This window comes from Ciconia boyciana, chromosome 15, assembly GCF_034638445.1.
Source record: "Ciconia boyciana chromosome 15, ASM3463844v1, whole genome shotgun sequence".
In the NCBI taxonomy this organism is placed as follows: domain Eukaryota; kingdom Metazoa; phylum Chordata; class Aves; order Ciconiiformes; family Ciconiidae; genus Ciconia; species Ciconia boyciana.
In genome coordinates this window covers 8,436,635-8,455,929 of record NC_132948.1, presented here as the reverse complement: position 1 = coordinate 8,455,929, position 19,295 = coordinate 8,436,635, and the positions used below count along the sequence as shown (strand labels likewise).

At 43.9% G+C, this 19,295-nt stretch overlaps 2 protein-coding genes across 2 annotated transcripts in view; one reads left to right on the top strand and one right to left on the bottom strand.

The window, feature by feature from the left end:
* Positions 1–2,138: 2,138 nt before the first annotated feature.
* On the bottom strand, positions 2,139–6,790 carry RPL6 (ribosomal protein L6). Its single transcript, XM_072879651.1, has 7 exons — positions 6,351–6,790; positions 5,353–5,604; positions 5,162–5,260; positions 4,544–4,687; positions 3,466–3,514; positions 2,838–3,022; positions 2,139–2,337 (listed from the first exon to the last, which is right to left on the bottom strand). The coding sequence occupies exons 2-7, from the start codon at positions 5,602–5,604 to the stop codon at positions 2,185–2,187; spliced, it is 882 nt and encodes a 293-aa protein (XP_072735752.1). The 5' UTR covers positions 6,351–6,790; the 3' UTR covers positions 2,139–2,184.
* Positions 6,791–6,829: 39 nt separating this feature from the next.
* Positions 6,830–19,295, top strand: part of PTPN11 (protein tyrosine phosphatase non-receptor type 11) — a 30,938-nt gene continuing 18,472 nt past the window's right edge. Inside the window, exons 1-6 of the mRNA XM_072879650.1 lie at positions 6,830–7,035; positions 11,687–11,809; positions 12,970–13,164; positions 14,318–14,510; positions 15,767–15,883; positions 16,408–16,521. Coding sequence (XP_072735751.1) covers positions 7,022–7,035; positions 11,687–11,809; positions 12,970–13,164; positions 14,318–14,510; positions 15,767–15,883; positions 16,408–16,521 — 756 coding nt within the window. The 5' untranslated portion in view covers positions 6,830–7,021. The remainder of the gene's footprint in view (positions 7,036–11,686; positions 11,810–12,969; positions 13,165–14,317; positions 14,511–15,766; positions 15,884–16,407; positions 16,522–19,295) is intronic.

Below are 19,295 nucleotides of genomic sequence, written 5' to 3'. Positions count from 1 at the left end.
AAAATGCCTAGTTATTCTTAGACTAGCCCTATTTTGTTACTACAACTTCCCCGTTCCCGGAGGGGAAGGGTATGACTGAAGCACTAGTACCTCTTAAGTGTTCTCTTAGACTGCAACTGTGTCACTGAATCTGTTTGCAGACTTTGCAATACCACATGCTGCTACAAACTATTTTGATCAAGAGGTCTACTTGCTGTTTTTGGACTTTTCCCATTTAAGTGTTCCCATGTACAATTTTTACTTTAACTGAGCTTTCCAAGCATATTGCGTTAAGATCTTTCTTTGGTAGTATCAGTAAACTTATCTTAGTACTAGCAGTGAGATGCGTGCCACACTTTTGTATCTTTTTAGAGTTGATTTATGTAAACAGGCCAGTCCCGCCACTGCAGTAAAATCTCACATCAACTTAAGAAACCTCTGACTATACCCATTATCCACCAAACCATATACAACAGAAGATGTAATTCATCACAGACATAGTTCCGATGACACGGAAAAATAAAGAACATCTTCCTGGAGCACCACAGGGCAGAGCCTAAAATAGAGCAACCTGAGACCAGCACGCAGCCAGCAGGCCAGGAGTTCTGCATTTGGACAAAGCTCGCTCACTGGCTCCCTCTGCTGAACCACACTAATATTTAATATGTTAATTATCAAAAGGAAGATGGTGGAAGAGTAACCAGTGCTGTAGAGTTCCATACTCTGTACCACCGGCCAGCATCAGCTATAAAGATGACCACAGCCTCTCGGTGCGAGAATCCACTGAGCCAGGTGTTCTGCAGGTATTTTGAGTCTTTTCATTGTCTCTGGAGCACTTGAAGCCCAATTCCGCCTTCCCAATCAATGTGGCTAGTACATGACATGGAGGCTTCCACCTCAGTGAGGGTTGTATTTACTCCCTTTTCTATCCCCTTTTCATGAAGCTCGTATGAATTTGATGGAATCTCTATTCCCCATCAAGTTTGACCCTATTGGCTACTTTCAGCTAAGAATTAATAGGAAAACAGATGGTGCAGTTACATAAGCCTCATTTCCTGCCTGACTCTGGCTAAGAAAGAGCTCAAGCGTGCCAGATTTGTGAATATGTACATCCTCGCTTTTTGTAAGAGCAGAGCTATTACTACCCAAGCATCCTCTTCCAGATATCTGGTAACTGACCTCAACAGAGAAAGATAACAGACAGGACTAACTTTCTCAACTCTCTTTCTGCCAGTTTCTGAGACGGGAAAAATTGTTGAGAGTCCAGAAGCCTCCCAGGATAGAAAAATACTTGCCTTTCCCAGGAACAGCTTCTGCTTTTTAACTCATTTCTGAGCCTACAGAATTAAGAATCATGCTTTTGCTTTTTGATCTAAGCAGATATTCTTCCCGATTAAAAGCGGTACATCCCACATGAATAAAGAACAGGGGAAAAAAAAAAAAAAAAAGGTATTTGGGAAGGGACATACATTCCCAATTTTGCTATGGTTCCAGGGTTGGTTACCCTGCAAAACTCTAGAGTATTCCCGGTGTTTCCACTTCAAAATGCAAGGCATAGCTCCTGAAATGCCTCTAAAAAGTTGCTATATTTGCTGAGGTTTATGTGGTGATTGATGGATCAAAGCTGTTCCTCAGAAATACCATCTCAACAAAACTGTACAGAAGCTTTAAAATGCTAATGAGTTACCTAGCAGTGGTTTGTTGCTAAGACCTGGTTCTTCACAGAAGATGCGTGAAGCACTGGTTTCAGCAGTAAGGGTGCAGAGCAATATGTCAGTGCAGACACTGGGCTGGATGTTTATTCTGGAATGTGCTCTGATGGGTAGCCTATCCAGTATGCAGTTCCTCCTTCCCAAAAGAAAATGTTTGTTCCCCCCCAGCTCATTCATAGTTAAGAAAGCTGAAATTCAAGTGCTAATTCCTTTCTGGTTATACTAAATAGGAGGGACAAATACCCCTGAAACAAAAACAAAACCCAAACAACTCCAACTAACTCCAGCCAAACAAAACCCCCACACCCAAACCCTTATACACTCAAAATTCTACATACAGTCCCTCAGAATTTCATGCCACAAGCAGTTTCCCTATCCTTTAAATAACATGCCTTGCAAGACGTGTGCAACACGTTCTATTATGGACTGCAATGAAGACACCAGAAATCCTTGCTTTTTTCCCTTCAAATTTAATGTGGTGCTTTCAGAACAGTTAGAACACCAATTTGTGAGGATAGACTCCATTTGAGAGACAGAATGTAGAACGCAGGTACCCACGGAGCTGAGGCACCTTCTTGATTCGTGCAAGGATCTGTGAATCCACTGCCTTCTGGTCTGACTTGCGTTGCTCCGTTATCTCGTATTTCTAGAAAGTACAAAGAATAATGTTAAAATCCTGCACAGTGACTTTCTCTTCTACGGAGATGAGAAAATTCAGGGCAAACCCTGAGTTCTGACATTTTCAGGAAATATTTTCTCTGTTTGTTCTAAATACGGGAACGGTGGTAGGAGACCGGAGGTGGCAGAGAGAACTGAAGCCACTGTTTGGCTTACATTGCAGATACCAGAGCCAGCAGCATGCTGTTGGCAGTATCAAAACAGTAAAGGAATTTCTCGGTCAAAAGAGACATTTAACTGGAGTAATCACTGCTGCTGTTCTGCTAAGGTACAAGCAGGAAAGAATCCCCTAATTTAAAAGGGCTTTTTCTCAATATTGCTGTATTAACTCATTTTAATGGCATTACCTCACTTTATTGAGGACCACTTAAAATTCAATTGTCCATTTGTTTCATGGTATTTCCCCCTTTCCAGCCTGGCTTTAAGTAACAACGACATTCAGAAAGAACGAACAATCGTGTTCCTTACTTCTTTTTCAGTGTCAAAGATCTCGCCTTCCTGGTGCTTGGGCTTACGCAGCCTCTTCTTCTTAAAGTATGCATCAGTGAGATGCTTGGGAATTTTCACTCCAGAGATATCAACCTTTGTGGATGTAGCAATAACAAATTTCTGATGGGCCCTACGCAGAGGGACACGATTGATAACCAAGGGTCCTAAAGGCAGAGGAAAGACAGAAGAGAACAAGGTTAGCTTTCCTGGCGACAACCGCTGCTTTTAAGTTGCATTTTTACAGTGTATGAGATTACAATTTTCTTCAGAGATGCCTACAGCTAAAATCTGAACAATCAACAAAGCCATTCCCCACAGCCTCTAGAAAAGCCAAAAAATGCTTCCTCATCTCTTCCAGGTATTGAAGCTTAATTACTTCCCCTCCACCTTCCTGGAAAGCCACAAAACATGATTCCACTTAGTTACGTGAACACATGATGCGCCAAACCATCTGCATGCAGATCTGTAACACTACTGACTCCAGAGACAAACCTGACCTTAAAAAAACCACCAAAACCTACAAAACAAACAAACCCCCCAAAAACGCACCCCGCAAACCCACAAAACAAAGAAACAAATTCATCGCACTTAAGTAAAAGTTTTTTACCTGTAACAAGCAAAAGGCCAGTGGCAAGCTGCTTCAAGAAGACGACGCGCTGAAAAGAGATGAGATGTGATGTTAGTCCTCAGGTCCCAGCACTCTGAAATGCTGCAACCAAACCGGGACCGTGCCTGCCCTCGGCCTGTATTACTGGTACAAGCATCGACACAGCAGCCAGGCATGGGCGCAACTGCGTGACTTGAGAAGGAACCACCGCATGAGCCAAGCTACCAACGCTTCTCAGAGTACGGCTTTGCCAGTTACCACATCCACCACAGATCACGACTCTCCACGTGCTTCACCATTCGAGGATGAGCAAAGCCAATTAGTACGCTTTTTAATCTTTGTCTGTTCTAGAGGATGGTGAGGCAGCCATTCTGTTGCCCAAATTCTTTGTACAAGTTAAAGGCAAGAACTAGATAAAACCCAGAAGGGTACCACAACGTACCACATGGTCAGAGCAATCCCCCAGTTACATTTTATTCTTTCTGGTCATGTTTTCCTTCCCTGAACAGCATTCTTTTAAGTAAAGTGACATCGAAGTCAAAGAATTCAAGATAATAAAGGATGTCAGTCAAGACCTGTTAGTAAACATCACTAAGACCAAGAACACAGCTTAATGTAACAATCAAGCGTTGCCTTGATAGTTAGATTAAGAGTGAAAAGGTAATTCATTGCTTTGCAATAGGTAGTCTAAGACAAAGTTTTGGGCTCATCGCAACTGTAATAGCCAGGCATCAGGTCTGCTGCTCTGCCGTGCAAAGTTAGCCTGACACGAACCTACATGCTTTGCACTGCAGCAAGACTCCCTTCATTTTGTCTAAACAACCGGACTGGCTTGTTTTACTTCCAGCTCTGTGTAGAAGAACATTAGTTTAAAGACTTTTTCCCCTAAAGGCAGGACGAGAGAGAGCATCTAGACAGAATTCACAAAAAAGCAGAGTTGCAGTTGCATCTCATAGCTGAGTAGCGTCCTGTGACATCAGCTGGTAAATTCAGGATGCCTCTGCTCAGTCAGAACGGCTTCAGCACAGAAATGCTGCAAAGCCACTGTGAGAGCCAAGAAGAAGTCATCCCCAATTACCTTCCCTCTGTGACGACCGGTCAGAAGGATCAGAACAGTTCCTGGAGTAATAGAGGCCCGCAGCCTCCTCTTGTGCTGGCAAAAGGGCTTTTTGCCGTGACTCAAAAGCTTGCGAGGAACATCTTCAGTTGGATAGTATCTGGGCTAGAAAAAAGAGGAGCAAAACATTGTACCACCCTGTATTCCATGAGACAGAAAGCTTTCGCTACGGTTTAGATTCTTCCTTTCATAAGAGGTACTATTTCACTAAAGCTGACCTTTCCAAAAGATTTTTTCCTACTGCAACCAGCACTTCAGGAACATGCCGAGTATTTTCTGTACAATTATGCAACAGCAAAAGTTGAGACCAGCTCTGTATTTCTGAGCATGCTTCCAGTTCAACCTGGCAATGCAAATGGCAGAGGAGAACCCTCTTTTGCCCCCTAACCATCCTCTGAATTACCGGCATCTCCCCCGAGACCGACAATCGCTGGGTCCGTATCTCAAGGAGATGACTGCCCACAGTTCAGTGCAGCATGGCACAGGCCGAGGCTGCTACGTCACCCCAGCCAAGAGGCGCATCACCTAGTCAAAACTTAACACGTAACAGCCTTAAAGCGTTCCAGTTCTTTTCCTTACCATTTTGCGGATTTTAACCACACGGCTGCCTCCATTCTTATCTCCACCAACCGGCTTAGTGATGGTTGCGCGTGGCTTTTCTTTCTTTTTCTTTTCTATCTGTAGGTAAAGAAAAGGGAAAACGTACTAAATTTCAAACCAAAGTCACCGTGAAAAACACAATTATTTAAACACAGTATTTATTGCCCTACCTTTGTTTCTGGAGCAGTGTACTTGCGCTTGTACAGTGCTTTTCTGGCATACATGGCTGACCGGGAATATCTCCCGATACCCCTGGCCAGGACAGGGTTACGGCTGGCATGATGCTTCTTAGTCTTCTTCTTCTTCTCACCTACTTCTTTCTGGCTTGCCTTCTGCTCAGGCGGCTTCTTCTCACCCGTCTTTTTCTTGCCGGCCGCCTTCTCGCCTGGCTTTTTCTCACCGGCCGCCTTCTCGCCCGCCATCTGTGGATCCAAATAAAAGAGAAATTATGACTCAGTGCAAGGTGTGCAGAGGAGCGTCTAAGCTGCAGAGACAAAACAAAAGAATCGGAACTGGATCCTTGACATCATTCTAACAGTTGTCAGCCACCTCTTACAGCCGTAGCAAATCAAGACGCTGCGGAGTCAAAAGCCTTTCTACTTGCTGCACGCCCATCCGTCACGCAAAACGCTCCTCCACGCTAATTAGAACAGTTACGAGTTCACCGAACGCACCCAAGCCCCCCTCAGCAGGAAGCCCACGAAAACGCAAACACACGCCGAGGCCATAGCCGCTCTTCTGTCCCCCGGCATGGTCACAGCCACCCTGGGATCGGTGCTGGTCCCGCTGGAGCCGCTGGGCCCTGCCACACCGCGGGGCTACCCCGGCCTTCCCCGGGCTACCGCTCAGCCCTGCGGAGCCCTCCAGCTCCGGCCCCAGCCGAGTCCGGTTCCCGCTTCTCGGCCGGGCCCCGGCGCGCCCCGGGAGGCTCCGGCCCGGCCGTGACGGCCCGGCCCGGCCTCCGCAGCCGGCCACGGCCTAGCCCGTCCGCAGGAGGCCTAACCTCCCGCTCCACCCCCGCCCCCATATCGGCCCCCGGGCCCCATCGCCGTCTCCCCGAGGGCGCCGGGCCAGGCCCGTGAGCCCAGCGCAGCCACCCGAGGGCAGATGGCGGCGGATGCCACCCGCCGGGTCCCGGCCCTGCCCGCCGCCGCTCCGCCATTCTTACCTTCCGGGGAGGGAAAGGGACCTACATCCGGGTACAAGTGGCCTAAAGAGAGCGCGACGTCTGACGTCACGACGCCGGCCGCGGAGCACGCTGGGACTTGTAGTCCGGGCGGGTGCAGCGCGGCCCTGGGCAGTCCCGGGTCACCCAGGGAGGGGACGGCGGGAGGGCCCCGGCCGGGCGGCGGGGGCGAGCACCGGACACCCGCGTTCCGCCTTAGAGGGAGCTGTGTGGTGACCGGCGGCTCCGGGAGCGGGGCTCACGGTCCTGCCGCTGCCTGATCCTCCCTCCAGCTCGGGGCACGGCCGAGGCAGAGATCCGCGCCGACCCCCGCCCAGCCCGGCTTCGCGGGACGAGGCTCCGCAGCTCCCGTGGCAGGTGCCACCGGGGCCCGCCCCCCGCGGCCCTGCAGCCCCCGCCGGGCCGGCCCGCCCGCGCGCTCCCTTTCGAGGCAGGGGCGGGGCGGCGTCGCAGGCCGATGACGCAGCGGGCGGGTGACGCAGGGCGGGCCGCGCCGCGCTCCGTGCGCCTCCGGGGCCTGAGGCGGCCGTTGTTCACGCTCCCCTCAGGGCGCCCGTAGGCCGCGGCCCGCGCCGGGGGGGACTCCCATGTGAGAGGCGGCCGTCGAGGGGGGCGGCCGGGCGCACCGCGACCCGCCAGCGTCACGGGAGAAAATGACATCGCGGAGGTGAGGCGGGAGCGAGCGGCGTCGAGCCCGGCGGGGGAGGGGGGGCGGGCAGGGGGCCGCCTGCCCCCGGGGCGCGCAGAGCCCGGGCCCCTCAGCGCCCGCTCTCGGGGGGCCGCCGGGCCGCGCCGCCTCCCCGCGGCCGGCCTGGCCGGGCAGGGCCTCCCGCGCCCCATGGCTGCGGCGCAGGGGCAGCCCCCACCCCGCTGCCTGCAGCCGCGTCCCAGGCCCTCTCCCCGCCCGTTCCTGGGGCGGGATGTCCCCGCTCCCGCCGTCCTGGGGCTGCGGCCGCCGCCTGGGCTCGAGTCGGGGCCTGGCTCGCTCTGCTCCCTGCGCCTCGCTTTCCCCGGCGAGCGGACCCTTACCTAGCCGGCGCGGCACGGCTGGGGCCCGGCGTGGTTGGGGCCGGTGGGGCGAGGGGGCCGGCTCCGCCGACCCCCGTGCAGGGGCCGGAGCTGCCGCAGTAACGTTGGCTTTCTGGGGGGGTTTCAAGCGAGTCCCCCCCGCGCCCGCATGTGCGTTTGAACCGGAGCTGAGAGACGAATTTTATTCGTGTAGCAACCCACTCAGTTCCCGGTCCAGAACCCGAGGCCAGGGAGGGTCGTGCTGCTCTCGTTAGCCCAGCACTGGGGACGTTACTGAAACTAAAACGTGAGCCAACTTTAAAGCGAGCGTTCATAAGCTGACCTGATCTGGGCTCTCAGCGTATTAGCAGCATTCACTCTAATTTCAAAACCTTGTGGTGTTGCAAAATTAGGATGATAAACAGTTGAATCTGTTTTCTTTGTTGTAGCTTCTCACTGTCCTTAATGTATTTTGACGTTTGTCTTATTTAGCAGTCCTTTTTGGGCTGAGAGGTTAGGGTAAATGTTGGACTTAAGAGGAATTACTGTCGTAAGCATATAAACATCTTTTTTCTTTTTATCTAACATACCTATTCTGCAATTTGATACATCTCTAAGTAATATCTATTGAAGTATAACTTCTTTGGCATTGGGTTGTCCTCTTTCTTGTTCTGCTTAAGATGGTTGAAACTAGATGGGTTGGTTTTCAGTCCATGGCCATTTATAGTTGTATTTGGATTTGGGGTCTTCTGAAGTGTGTGGAAGATCTCAGGTGTGTGTTGGGTCTTCTGAACATCCCTACCCACACGTCAGAACAAGTATACAAGTTACCTTTTAGAAACACTTCCCCATTGTCAGGAGTAATCCTTTTATTCTGCTCAGAAGTTTAAATTGTAACTTGTGAGGGAGACTGAAAGAAGATGAGAAATACTAACTGATGAGCCTATAAATAGGAGTAATTAAACTACCAGTCACTGCCTCTCTGAATGCTACGGTTGTGACAGCTGAGACTGAACTGATTTAATCTCTCCTGCTCTTGAAAAGGTGATTAGAAAAGCCCAATCACAGCATGGAAAAATGTGTATTTTTTTGCTTTCTGTCTTCAATTTGGTAAGAGAGAAATATGCTGGCAATGTATGACTTATAAAACACAAATCCTGCTGATCTTTTCTGGACTATGCTAACAAAAAAAAAGAGACTTGTAGCAAGGCTGTATTTCCTACCATATATTAATTTTCATCAAAAGGTTTCTTGCTCAGCTGATATCACCTTCGTTTTGTAAATGAGACCCCTGCTGTTTCACTGGTTACTTTTCTGCCAACATTTTCATCTTGTTGTAAACTAATAAGGGACTTGGAATGGTATGCTGCTGAACCCCCAAATCAGAACCGCTGTAAGGACTATTCCATGCATAGTGAGGACAGCTAGTTTAATTAGTGTGTGGGTTTATGTGTGCACGTGTTACTTTCTTGATTGTATTTATTGGCTGTGATGTCCTTTGCTTGGGATAGCCTCTGCACCTGCTCCTAATAGAGGTTGAAGAAGGAAAGTAGAAAAAAAAGTCTAAAATGCATTCCATCCCTATAAAAGGAAGTGTAAGAGAAAGTCCTCTATAGGGCTTATGTTACTGGTATCTGTGTCTGCAGTCACCTTTGCGCTCTCCTCCCGTTTTGGAAGGGATGTAGCCACCAAGGTTCAAAAGCACACATGTGATGGCAGTACTTCAAATGAAGTGATCTTGATCACCGGTCCGGAACCATTTAACAGAGATCACTAACACCCCCATTTTTCTATTTGGGGTGGCTGACAAATGCATCTTCCTACTCAAAGCCAAAAATACAAAGATGAGAGAGCAGGAGTACAAGTTACCATTAGAACAAAAGTTACATAAAGTGCAATAAACTCCATCGGTCTCCCAGATGTAGCTTTTCTTTTGCTACACTTACTTTTTGCCATCTTAAGTAGGAGTGTGCATATATGTGGGGGTGAGATTTTTGTTTTTAAACAATCTATCATCTTTTTAACTTGTCCTTTAAGCACAAGTTATTTGTAGCCCCTTCTGTTCATTAAATTATTATTTTTCTGTTATTTTACATCTTTTTAACAACTCGTGTACAGTTACTTCCAGATACATTAGGGTTTAGGGTAAGATAGAGAAGATATTAATTAAAGTTTATGGAATGTCACCGTATAATAAATCTGTAGGGCTGATTCCAATAATTTCTCCTTTGTATGTTTATACATTTTCGGGTATAAACTCAAAAACTTGCCAAGGTGTCTCTTGAATCCTATGTGTATTTAAAACGCTTATAAACGCTTCAAAATGTTGCTGCATTTTGTTTGGTTGTTTTTTTTTTGTTTTCCCCTAATGGAGGTAAAAATTTGGGGATAGAAGTTGGTAAATATGTAGGTTGGTCTGCAGAAGCTGATAATCATATTCTGAAATATATTATTTGATGTTCAGTTCATCCCAAGTGCCAACGTTTGTGTGGTTCCTTTTGTGAGACTGCATCAAAACAGAACTTTTCTTGACCTTTGAGTAGTCATTAGATAAATGTAGCATTATTTATTAATTCATTCCCATTTGTTGTAATAACTTGGAAGTATTTTTTAATTTTTTTTTCATGACCCGTGCTGCATAGGTTTGGTTTTTTTTGTTGCTGTTGTTCTTCAGTTAAGATGTGGTACTATTCACTAGATTTTCTTGGTGCAAGCAGAATATCCTTAACTAGAAAAAAAGCAAGATTAACAAGAAGAATAATTTACTTCTGAAATGGAATTGGTACATAAGTAATCCTGATTCCCAACTGAATGACTTGCTAGACGTTTGGATATTCTAGAATCTCTGAAACTCCAGAATGTTTCCATGAGAATCTGTGCCTGAAGAGAATAGGCTGGATAAGGCCTTGGTAGCAATATTGTCAGTTTTTCAGTATAGAAGGAATTGCTGCAACAATGGAAGTAATAACACTAAATGTAGACATGCACTCACATATTTTGCTCTTTTAGCAATTTAGCATGAAATGCTGGCTGTATGAGGAATGATCAGAAAAGCTATGCAATTTTTTTTAGATATAGCACTCATATCTGTAATGAGATTGGTTGCAGAGTCTTTTGCCTTAATGTTTTGCTTTACTTTGGAGAAACTAAGGACTTTGTGTACAAAGAGGAGTAGCCTGTGTTCTTTCTGCAGATAACGGATGTGCGTTTTCACTTGTGCCCTGCATAGTGTCTGATTTATGGCAACTCTGAAAAATAAAGTGATCTTTTAATTGCCAAATACAAGTCTGACAAAGCCACTAAACCAATTCTTAGTTGCTGTGTTCACATCTCTGTCCCTGGGCTGTGTGGTGCTTTGGTTTGTTTTAAGTTTGTCTTCTAAAACCATGCCTCATTTAAAAACGCCTTTCATCCACAACACACAGATGTAGTTTAGTACTGCAAGAGTGCAATAAAAATCCTTGATTATAGATAAGAGAAAACGCAGATGTGTTAACTGAATGGCTAAGAATAAGTCTCTCTAAAGTTAATGCCATAGGTGGGGACACTGAGCTTCTTAGATATAGACCATATACAGCTCTCCTTTGGCAGGGCACTACATTAGTCATTCAGAAGGCTGTTTGTGGGTGGTGAATATCAATATGAGATTCCTCGGTGTTTGTATTTAAGTGGGATATATTCGGACCAGAGATATTGCCATGGTAGTTAGAAGGCAGAGCGGTGCTCTTGTGTCTGGCAGCGGTCAGCACCGCGTTCTCTTGAGGAAGGTGGAAGAAGACTGGGCAACCGAATAGGTTGTCCAGAAGTGAAGTTCCTTCCTGACCCCTATCAGCTGGTGGTCAGCCTGTGCCCTAAAGCATGAGGTTTTGTTAAATTTTTAACCTTTAAAGTGTTGTCAAGTGTCACTTTGGATGTTCTGTTTTATTTTTAAGTATTTTTCCTCATTGTATTTAAGTTTCTTTGTGTGTCCTGTCTTCCAGGAGTAAGGAAAATGCATGCCTTGTGGTCTCTGTTTATATTGTAGACCTTTCTTTGATATCACTTTAATCCAAGCAGTCTGAATATGTATAGATGTCTCTTTCACTTACAAAGCATCGCTTACCAATGTGTAAAATTGAAATGTAATATGAAATGAACAATTTATACTTTCTGCTAAGGTAGATACTCTATTAATTTAGGAAAAAAATTCAGTATTTCCTGGTTTTGAAGCTTTTAGATTGTTCTGTTTAGTCTTGTAATGTAAGTTAACTCTGAAAACCAGAAGGTCTTCTATTTATTTATTAACACTCTTTATTTTTAACCTTTTATAGATGGTTTCATCCAAATATTACTGGGGTGGAGGCAGAAAACCTACTGTTAACAAGAGGAGTCGATGGCAGTTTTTTGGCACGGCCCAGCAAAAGCAACCCAGGAGACTTTACACTCTCTGTTAGGTAAGTTTAAATATTTTTTTTGTCTTTCTCCCCAAATTGGTAAGAGTCTGCATTTGATGCTGTTCTGTGGGGAAGGAGTTGTAAATTAACTACTTGTAAGAGATGAAAGAACATGTGGGTCACTTTTTAGTCTGTTCACTTTTTTCCTCTTTTTTTTTTTAAACTCCTGTTTTCCATGAAGAGGTTCTCAAATACTTTTGTCCAACTTGGGGAAACTATAGGTTGGAGGGTGGTGAATTCTGATTCTGCAGAGACAGAAAAAGTTAAGGGGAAGCAGAAGTAGATTCGTAATAGCATTACTTTTAGCCCTTTAAAAATCTATTTGATAACCATTTAAAAGTAGCAGAGATAATATGAATTACTGATCAAGCACATGCAAGAAAATGCTATCCAGATTCTCTTCTTACAGGAAAAGTCAGCAAGTTTTTAAGGGCAACTGTGGGGCTATTTCAGCTTCCAAAATAGGCATTTTGTAACACTTGTCCCCTGACACTGTGTGTATAGTGGTAGGGATGGGAAAAGGACGGCAAGAGGAAGTAGATAAAGGGAAAGGGAAAAGTGGGATTGGTGATAAGAATAATGCTGCTTGGATACCTTTGAGATAATGGGCCTTGTTGAGCAGAAGGGGACAGAGACCTGTTCTTCATTTATACCTAGAGACTGTGGGAGCAAATGACTTACATCAGGCAAAGGCAACTGTTTACTGAAGGAGAGATCTTAGCAGTTAGTGTGAAATTCTAGGGAAAGGAGCAAACAAGCTCTGGGCATCTTGAGAATGCTGAATTCTCTCCTTACCCCTCCACCCCTTGTGCTTGTGTGTGCAATTTGTAGAGGTCTGAGGGATTTTTATCGGAGATTGTGAGGCCACAGAGCTTACGCTGGCTTCAAGGATTCCTTTGTTATGGAATTAAGTGTTGGTTTTTTTTCCTATTCTTCCTGACTGTTGGACAGCCACCTCCCCTTCTTGCAAGCCACTGAAATGTGGCTGAAGCACACTTCAGAGGTGCACTAGCTTAGCTATTCTGCAATATTTCAGTTGGAAAGTGATGCAAATGCAAGTATGGATTTCTCTAACACAGACAACAGAACACTAAATATAAAAGTGATTGATTGGAAATCAGCTGACTTGTGTTGGTTTTTTCCCTTGTTTCAAATATTAGACGAACTGGAGCTGTCACTCACATCAAGATCCAGAACACAGGAGACTACTATGACCTCTATGGAGGAGAGAAGTTTGCTACGTTGGCTGAGTTAGTCCAATATTATATGGAACATCATGGACAGCTCAAGGAAAAGAATGGAGATGTTATAGAGTTGAAATATCCGCTGAACTGTGCTGATCCTACATCTGAAAGGTCAGAGAAATAGTGGTGAAAACCTTAGCATCCGTGCACTTCTTAATAAATGCATGTTTTATCCCTATTAGCACTACAGGCAACTTCCATTTGATGAAAGGATGGCCGCTATCTTGTACTAAAAGTGGTGCCACTGATTTCAGTGAGTTTACTTGCAAAGTAGACTAATAAACATGATTAAAGGTAAAACAATCTATGCTGAAGAAAATAGGTTCTGGGGCTTTCTTCCTGGAGTGATACAATACCAAAAAAGAGGGCATAGTTCCCTTTATTTTTACTGGGAGAATGTTTTATTATAGAAGTTCTCCCAAAGCTTTCTGAAGCTGCTACTATTGCAGGGAATTCCCAGGTATATTTCTGGGCATAACTTTATACAAGTTTTCCAGCAGCGGGCCTATGTGTAAGAAAGTGAATGACATGCAAATCCTCAAATTGCTCAAACTCATGTTTTTAGGAGCATGGCTAATCAGGAGAATCTGAGACTTCAGATTTGACATGTACTGAGGAAGTATGTGTATGTCAGAAATAAACCTCTATGGCCAGTGGATATCAGTTTATTCTCAGAAGTGAAAAAACAAGGAAAAATATTAAAACAAGTTCTCTCACTCCTTAGAATGGTTTGTATTTAACAGTAGCGGGGAGGATTATTGCCTTTTTGGCCATGTTTCTTGAAGAAATGAGATTGATATGATTATCCTGTCCAGTTCCTGATGTGATGGAGGGGTAAGGTCTCAAAGATGCTAAGTTCCCACAAGTTTATCAGGAATGTGCATTCTCATGAAGGAAATAAAAGAAGAATAAATGCCTTGACTGCAGAAAAGGTTGCAGTGTAAGCTCGTATTTATTGGACACCAGGGAATCCGTTTGGACTGTTGTAAAGGATCCAAATCAAAGCTTCATTTGAAGCTTGCGTGAAATGCAAATTTCAGTGCTTGCTTTGAAGTATTTCTGTAATCACTCATGTGTATGTACATGTACACTTCCAAGACTTATTTTGTTTTTTCTTTTTATAAACCGAGGCTTTCCATAGATCTGGACATTGTTTTCAGTGTACATAAGTGTTTTACTTTATAATAAATATTTAGAACAAGTGGATTCAGCCATGGCTGGAATGACAAGTAGGGTACCTGTCTATATCTTACTTTATTTAAAGGTGGTTTCATGGGCATCTCTCTGGAAGAGAAGCTGAAAAACTATTAACAGAAAAAGGAAAACATGGAAGCTTTCTTGTGCGTGAGAGTCAAAGCCACCCTGGGGACTTTGTTCTTTCTGTCCGGACAGGAGATGATAAAGGAGAGAGTAATGATGGGAAATCCAAAGTGACACATGTCATGATTCACTGCCAGGTATGATGAAGCACGAGCTTCTTAAACAGGGCTACTTCCATGGGCAGTGGGTTTATTCTAACAGGAGGGCCATCTTGCACTTCACTACAGAGCTGAATACATTTCCCCTTTCCCTGTGGTACTCTATGTGCTATATATCATCTGTTTGATCAAATTGACTAATTTGATAGCATCAAAATTCTATTAGTGTTTTATTGTTTTTGACTGCTTGCCTGACTGCATCATGTCATACTATACTATGCTGTCAAGTACCTTCTAATAGATTTGCTTTTGATTGCATCAGAAGTCTGTCTCAAATCCTCTGCTGATGAAGCCTTTCATGTTCATGAATCTTCTTAAGCAAGTTGCAGTCTCCTGGATAAATTATATAAAAATACGAGTAATTGGACAAATAGACATCCATCCAAGTCTGTCTGTTTCTTCTGTCAGTTTATAAAGTTGCACCTGATAGATGATCAACATTCTGTGAAAATTTTGAGTATTGAATCCAAGGAACACTTTTAGATCTAAAACTTGAATTTAATATAAGGTTCTTCCCTGAAGTATAATTAAATTATAGCCTTTTGATATTTTCATATATGCCCGTGGGCTGCTATTTAAAAAAAAAATGGCAGATTTTGTCATTTTCTTTTTCTTCTGTTATCCTAAAAGACAGTGCAACATCTTAATTGTTTAAAAACAACTAAAATGCAATAACAGAAATAGTTTGGAGATAGAAATCACCTACTGAGACTGTAAAAGCTAAACTACCAGGATTCTTTTTTTCTTTTTTTTTTTTTTTGAGAGAACCTCTTTGATTTGCAGTTAACTACTGATAGCATTTATGATACTGAGGAAAATAACTTTGCATTGCTTCCTTAAAATAGGGATGGTGGCAGTCAATACCAGTCTTTCAGGACCCAGTGATGCTCTTTTAGGAATTTGAATTTATTTCCAAGGCTACCTCCTGGATTCTGATCATGTAGCTCAGGTAGCCTGCTTGAGCTGACTGAACCTCAGTTCAGAAGGAATCTGCTCTCCTGAAAAGGCAGATAAAATGATTTTCAATTAGATGACAAAAAGGATAATGTCCTCCATAGGGTGTGTGTGTTTCTTTTTATTAAGGTTCTACCATCCCTTAGCAGAAGGATTTTATTAGATTCTTCTACATATGTTTTTAAAGAGAATTTCTCATATCTCGAATAGCCTAAAGATGATATTAGAGTAGACTTCATTGTATGAAGTGCATTTATTTTGATGAGCATCTGTCTTTCAAGGATCTAAAATACGATGTTGGTGGAGGGGAGAAATTTGACTCTCTGACAGATCTAGTGGAACATTACAAGAAGAACCCTATGGTAGAAACTTTGGGCACAGTATTGCAACTCAAGCAGGTGAGTGAGCGGAGAAGACCACCACTAAGCTTTGTTACCTTCAGCATATATTCTTGAAGTGCAGGCTTTTCCATGTGTTTTGTGAGACATCGTTTTTTTTATTTCCTAATGCAAAAATGAAGAATTAAACTTCGTGAAACTGGATGATGAAGTCTGTCATTTAAACGAGAACAATTTTTTATGTGCCTGTGAAGGATAGACTCTTGTCTCTCTGATGCCTGCAGAACTTCTCTTGGTTTCATCATGGTCCATAGGGGTTGCAGGACTAGTCCAGAAATGAGACAACTTAATGTATTGAAGAACAACCGTGAGACTTTATCTAAAAGCAATTGTTCCCTGCCCCCTTCCTTTCTACCCTCTCTGCCCTTCATTGTATGAATTGTAAAGTTTTGAAGTCCAAATAGATGCCTGGATCCCAGAATTGCCTATATAAAATATACTTAGCGTAGGGGATTTGTGTTTTAACTGTCTTCTCACAGTTGTCATTTGTTATACCTTTGTTTAATATTTGTGTCTTTTCTTAGCCTCTGAATACTACCCGTATTAATGCTGCAGAGATTGAAAGCAGAGTGCGAGAGCTAAGCAAGCTAGCAGAGACTACAGATAAAGTCAAGCAGGGCTTCTGGGAAGAATTTGAGGTACTTCATTACATTCCAAGCGTTATGGTATTAAATCTCTATGCTACTAAAAAGTTAGGTTTGTTACTTTTCATCTCATCTCCCTCTCCGTTGCTTCAGATCCACGCTCTTGCTCCCATCTCTTGTGTCAGGTACAGCATGGGTTAAAATTTTACTAGTTCCACTCTTGTGTCTGCTAGTAAAATGATTGAAATATTTGCCTTTTTTCCTGATTCTGAGAGCTAATTGTGTTCTTCAATACTATTCATTCAGTACCTAGCACAATCCCTCCTGAATATCTCCTCATCATGAGGGAGCCTTATGTCCAACCATATCTGGCCCACCAGGACAATTAATCAGCTTCATTCCTGTGTTCCTTTTCTTCATGTGGACAGCAAGAGGTCTGTAGGCTGGATTAATGTTTCTGGAGGCAAAGGACTAATTCCTAGCCTACGTTACTCTTGGTGACCCGAGTACTAGTACAGAAGCTATATCTGATGTAGTTGGAATATGTCAGATGTATTGTGCATATGGAGGGGATTGCACCGTGCTTTCTGTTGCATGTCTCAGTGCAGAGAATGTTTTGGCTTGCACTCTGCTGTGTTTGGGAGGTTGGGTACCATTGCTTTACGGAAACTTCAGTGTGATTTCTCAGTCAATATATGCTCTTGCCCTTGAGTTTGTGGCGTTTTGATAGCTGGTTTTGGGGATCTTAAAACTATTGTGAAGCAGTAGCGGTAGCAAGCTATAAGGTGAAGCAACATTGATTATATGTATTCCTTTGACTCCTGGAGATTTATTTTTGTTTTGTTGGGTGTTTCATTTCTGCCTGCAGCCAAAATCCCATTTCCCTCCCAGAAAGTAGCATTGCCTTTCCTTCTGTCTTATCTGCACACCTCTTGCATGTGTAACATAGCTGTGCTGGCCCAGCTCTCCCCTTCTTTGAAGCCCTAATGATTTCAGGGAGCTACTTATATTTGAAAGAAAATACATCTGAAACTCTAAATTTTTCAAGCAGAGCAAATTAAGTATGAGCATTAACCAACACATTCCAAACTACGTGAGTCTAGCCTGGGTCCTAATGCATCTCTGGCAACTGGAGTCACTGAACAGCTGCATGCATGTGATGGTCATGGCCAAAAGCTTTATAAGTGTCTTAAATATAATGGACTGGTTTATACCATACATGCATAAGAAAACCACAGTGGAATCTGGAAGTCCACCAGCAGATGGCAACAGGAAACTGGAAAGTCCTGATCTCTGGCAGAGAGGCTGGTTTTGGCTGTGTAATGCTATTCTAAGAAACTTCTTGAATAGTGACGGATTAGCAAAGCAACTGTTCTTGAAGAAACTTTTTTGATCAGACATATTCATTAGCTGAATGTACTGTCCAATCTGCTCTGAGTCAGGAGGAGAAAAATAAATCTGTGAAAAGCAAAAGACTCTTGCCAAAGAGGTGATACATTTCACTGCGAATGTGGATGGAATACAAGAAGGTGAGGTCATGGCAGTGGGGAAATCATAAAATGAGGATTAAGCTTTCTCCTCTCCCTTCCCCTGTGCCCAGTTTGGGGGGGCAGTCCTTGACCCAGGACTGCTGAACAGTCAGAGTCCCACCTGGAGGGGGAAGCAAGCCAGCAGAGTCTACTCTGGCCATTGCTGCGGACTTGGGACTCTGTTTTACCTGAACAGTAGAGCGGTGGATCCCCTGGGGAGCAGTTCTCATCTGTTGCCTGTGAACTTTGCCTGCAGGTAAACTGGCCTCAACCTTTGAATTGCTCTTCTTGCAGAGTTCAACATGGGAACTTTGATATGGGGCCTGAAGGGTTGGGAAGATTAGCCGCACCTGCTCTAATAGCTAAAACTTGCATATGGGAATGAAGTGCTTTTTGCAAAGACTGATTAGTGGTGTGCTTTATCATATCATGACACAGTCATGTAGGTTGTGCCTGTGATCACTGCATGGTTTAGCCTGAACATACATTTGCAAGTTAGCCAAGCAAAGGGTATCTGTTGGCTTCCCTGGAGACTCTAAGCTTACCTTACTCTTATTCAGAGGGCATAAAAAGGAAAAAGTGTGCCCTGTTGGCTTGCCCTCCTTGTAATTGGTGCTGGCTCACTAGAAGCTATGTGAATTAATGTTTTGGTTTTTCTTCTTTTTCTGGACTGTTGTCCACTCTTCTGCGGTGCGTTTAGGAATGGATTGTTGATTTGACGAAATATGACTGAACTATTACTTGACACTTACGACTTCTTTTCTGACCTCTGGTCTTTGTTGAATAAATTTGTCTTGTAATGGATTTATCAGTCGGTCCTTAGAGGGGAAGTCTTTTGCTGTCTTTTGGCTTGCCTGAAGAAGAGTATTTGCTAGCAAGCCAGAAATGTTACAGAAGAAGTAAATGTAAGAAACGAAAGATTTTACCTGTGAGACATTCCACTTCTCTTTCTCTTTCACTCCTGTTAGTGAGGTCAGCACTAAACCTTATTTTTTTCCACTGTGTCTTTGGAAATGAAGCAACCGCATAGCAGTTATAGTCATGCTTTTTAATTCACCTCAGGTAAGCTATAGCTGTCAGCCTTGGTGGCAGGAGGCAGGGCGGCAAACTCCAGGTTGTCCATGGATCTCTGCCTGTGCTGTTTATGATTTGGCAGTCCAGATGGTAGTTATAAATTACTTGTCTTCAGGCATATTTAAGAATGTACCTCTTGTCCCATGAACCACTAGACAGAAATGTTAAGTCCTTGTAATGTTTTTCCTTCTGAAAAATGGCTGTTTGGTGAGCTTAATGCTTGGA

Bases quoted from the DNA above. Each gene is read 5' to 3' on its own strand.
- RPL6 (XM_072879651.1), bottom strand. From the start codon at position 5,604: ATGGCGGGCGAGAAGGCGGCCGGTGAGAAAAAGCCAGGCGAGAAGGCG. The intron at 3,515-4,543 runs GTAATTGGGGAT...ATCTCTTTTCAG, and splicing joins CCGGTCGTCACAGAGGGAAG to CGCGTCGTCTTCTTGAAGCA. The intron at 3,023-3,465 runs GTAAAAAACTTT...CTCTGCCTTTAG, and splicing joins TGGCCTTTTGCTTGTTACAG to GACCCTTGGTTATCAATCGT.